This window comes from Miscanthus floridulus, chromosome 1 (assembly GCF_019320115.1).
Source record: "Miscanthus floridulus cultivar M001 chromosome 1, ASM1932011v1, whole genome shotgun sequence".
In the NCBI taxonomy this organism is placed as follows: domain Eukaryota; kingdom Viridiplantae; phylum Streptophyta; class Magnoliopsida; order Poales; family Poaceae; genus Miscanthus; species Miscanthus floridulus.
Genome location: NC_089580.1, coordinates 59560950 through 59564747, shown reverse-complemented (window position 1 = coordinate 59564747; position 3798 = coordinate 59560950). Strand labels below are relative to the sequence as shown.

The window sequence follows — 3798 nt, the reverse complement described above, 5'->3', positions numbered from 1 at the left end:
CAGCGACCTAGACCTGAGAGAAGCTTGACCTCGCGCTGTGGATCCATGGTCGCCGGCTTCCGATGAGGTGGACGGGGCGGAAGCAGATGGGGCGCACCGCGGGGGATGAAGGATGCCGCGTCACTGCAGGGAGGGAGGAGCCGCACCACGGGGCGCGTTGCAGGGAGGGATAGAGCGCGGGTGCCTGGAGGGGTGGAGCTCGTCGCAGAGGCAAACCAGAGAGGGCGGGCGCAGGCGGCATCGCAGCTAGCTCCGGGCGGGCACGGGGGGCGTCGACACGGCCAGCTACGTGAGGGCAACGATTGGGGCGCTCCGATGCGGAGGCGGGCGGATAAATCACGGGATCATGGCTGAATCACGGAGCGCTTTCCTTTTGTCGCAAGGGACGGGTGTTGGAGTGAGGCTGTAGGGGAACGCAGCAGGCAAGACGATGGACCCACGTTGGAATATAAAAAATATCTACGCTTTATTCTTTTTAGTTATAGGAGATAGAAGATTAGGAAAGATCCCATGGAATCCGCCCAAACGAGCCGTAACATCGCCCTTGAAAAATCCTGCACGACGTAAAGGCATGTGCGAGACGTGTTCAACAGCCTCAAATGAATCATCAGTGTGCGCGCGTCCGAGTTGGAGCCTGACCGGCACCCCAACCTGCATGCATGCTATTGTGTGCCCATAATCTTTCGTTAAAATCTTGGATTCATCAGCACTAAAAACTTAGCTACCTAAGTACTCCCTCCGTACCCGAAATTCTTGACGTCCTGGGCTTCCATCGTGTTTTCGCAAAACCTGACGTTCTACGCTCGCTCGGCCGCGCTCAGACGGGTTTAGCCCTGGCGCTCGCGTCCGTTCCGCTCGCGTCCGTTCCGCTCGGCATTAATTGATCGATGCCTCGTTTCTCTTGGTCGTCGCCTGTTCTCGGCTCTCGCGTACGAGTAAAGGCCGTTGCACGCGCCTCCCTTCCTCTCCACAGCACCTGCCTCCCTTCCTGCTCGCTTCCTCGCCGCCATCGTTTAGGGTTGGTCGCGTCGACAACGTGTTTAGGGTTCGCCGCCACGCTCTCCTGCTCGCTCAAGGCCATGGAGTCCGTCAAGGCGCAGCACTCCGTCGCCGTGCTGGACTTGGAGGCCATGAAGTCCATCGATGCGCTCGTCTCCATCAACGCGCTGGACTCTGATGTGTCCATGGAGTCCGTCGATGTTGTGCCGGACTCCGTCGAGCTCATGCCGGACTCCGTCGACGTCGTGCTGGACTCCATCGAGGACGTCCCAGACGACGACGAGGTCGTGCTCTGTCCTCGCTGCGGCACGTTGCACGCTGGCGACGTCTTCGGAGATGCTTGCTTCCAAGCTCGCCGGAACGCTCACAGATGTGCATGTTGTGGCCTTCTACATGAAGACTACGATGTCTCAGCAAAGTGGCTCCATCTAATGGACAGGTTCGATTGCGAGTTCTACATTCCTGATGTGGCTAAACTTGAGATGGATGGTACTACAATCATGTGCACTGATGAAGTTTTGAAGAAGGTGGATGAGCATATTAAGAAGCAGCAAACAAGGGATTTGGCCATTGCAAACTAAGGTAGAGTACATGCATCTCAAAATTTGGCCATTGCAAACCTAAGATACACGCATCTAATAATTTGCATAAACTAACTTGCATCTTCTAATTTGTTTCAGGAAGACTAGCAAGTGCTTCGGCTAGCAATGAAGCTTCACAAGGGATTTGCAATGGCAGCCTATCTTCCCTCTCTAGTCTTTGTTTCTGCAAGTGAGGAATTTTTATATTGTTGCAACCTTTAAGCTTCATTGCTTCCTTCAAAACAGATTGTAGTGTTACAAAAATCCTGTTTGCTTTCCATGGACTATAGTCCAAGAATGCCTACAAAACATGTGTTCAAGAAATTAGATCTTCTAAACAATCTTTCTTGTATTGAAACAATGGAATGGATGATCATTTACCTATTCGACTACTGGAATTAGATCTTTCATTGTCTTAGCATCTTTCTTGTATTGAATAGCTTGAATAGCTCGAAAAAAACCCAAATCTAGAATGTTAAAATCTGGAGAATTGGGTGGTTGACATATAAGCCGAATGTCAAACCCATCTTGCTTAGCAACCTCACAAAATTGAGGATCATCCACTTTTAAATGAGAAGGAGCATTGTCTTGTTGTATGAAAATCGGCTTGTTCACATCTTCTCTTGGCCACTTGGCTCTAATTGCAGGCAACACTTTATTTATCATGAAATCTCTTATCACCTCCCTTGTGATTGATTGAATTGGCTTGATTACTTGCTCTCCGCGAAGACGATTGTGACTTCCTCTAATAGCTTGTTCAAAAGTGACTAGTGGAAAGCAACCTATTTTGCCATCAAACACACATTCTCCATTTCTAAATCTTGGCCGAGCACATACACACAAGAACATGATCCTAGGGATGTAGTTCTTGTTTTTGCAAGTGCGATGTGGTTCATCTTCCTCGGGTAGCAAGTAGTACCTCTTAGATTTTTGAGAAAGGTAGAACCATTTCTCATCAATAAACACAAAGTCAAACAAATCCTTAAACTTTGGATCATCAACCAAACCTTGCTCAATCATGTCCATGCACCACTTCAACCTAGTCTTCTTGTTAGCTTCAGTGAGGTAAGGTTTTATGCTACTAGAGTGGCGCCTAAGCAAACCCTTTTTCAAATACCTTTGTATCCTAGATTTGCTAATACCAAGTCTACTAGACACATCTTCTATGGTCATTCTTTGCTTGAGAGGAATGCTGCGCAGTTGTTCCAAATCAAGAGGGGTTGCTTTACGGCCACATCTACCTTTCTTTAGACTAGCAACCATGACCGGAATGTTTTGAGCAAGTTGGTTTTTACCTTGCTTCCATATGCGCTGAACTGATCGAATCTTTACTCCAAATTGACCGGCAACAATTGTTGTATCTTGCTTGCCTAGTTTCCCATTCTTGCTTGTCATCAACAATGCTTGGTACACTTGTTTTCTAACATGTTCAGGATAGTCATGCTTCGGCGGGTGTACTTGAACGGGAGTCTCAACATCTTGTTCTAACATGTAAATATAGGAAAAAGAACAAGCTTATTCATAGTAAAATGTAGTCACGGCATGATCTAAATATAGGGAAATTAAACAACAAGCTTATTCATAGTACTCACGGCATGATATAAATATAGGAATAAAACAAGCATTTTAATAGTACATAATCAAAATAATGGCCATGCTTACCAGCTAGGTTTTGTACGTAATCAAAATCAACAGCTCCAAATTCATCTAGTGGCAAGTTCAAATCGAATCCTATAAAAAAAGAAGAACATGCTCGTTTAGCGACAAGAGAAGAAGAACATGCAGCAGGAGAAAAAAAAATGGTGTTTTACATGCACAAGACAAGAAGAGGTAGTACCGTTGCCATGCTCGTCATCTTCAGGCTCGTTCAAATCAAATCCAGCGTTGCCGTCGTCACCTTCATGCTCGTTGAGATCCAAGGGAATGTTGTCGTCGTCATCATCCTCTAAACGGACGTTTAGATCAAAGCCGAAGCAAGACTCAGCCATTGCGCCGTAGATGTGGAAGGAGAAAAGCTAAGCCATGTGAGGAAACAAGCTAGCACGGCAAGCAAGCAAGCAACGAAGTGAGGAGATGAGGCGTTTAAGCAAGCAAGCAAGCAAGGCAGGGGGAAAGATGAAGTTTTATTACGCACCGTGGAACTCAAACGACGGAGCTGGTGAGCGCTAAAATTAGAATCCCGTGGCGCCAACGCAAACAACGAAAAAATTGCGGTGCA

General features: G+C 47.2%; 1 protein-coding gene across 1 annotated transcript; it reads right to left on the bottom strand.

Moving 5' to 3' along the window:
- Positions 1-1684: 1684 nt before the first annotated feature.
- LOC136457484 (uncharacterized) lies at positions 1685-3568 on the bottom strand. Its single transcript, XM_066457520.1, has 4 exons — positions 3513-3568; positions 3243-3316; positions 1962-3064; positions 1685-1881 (listed from the first exon to the last, which is right to left on the bottom strand). Exons 1-3 carry the CDS (start codon positions 3566-3568, stop codon positions 1962-1964), a joined length of 1233 nt encoding a protein of 410 aa, XP_066313617.1. The 3' UTR covers positions 1685-1881.
- Between the last annotated feature and the right edge of the window lie 230 nt (positions 3569-3798).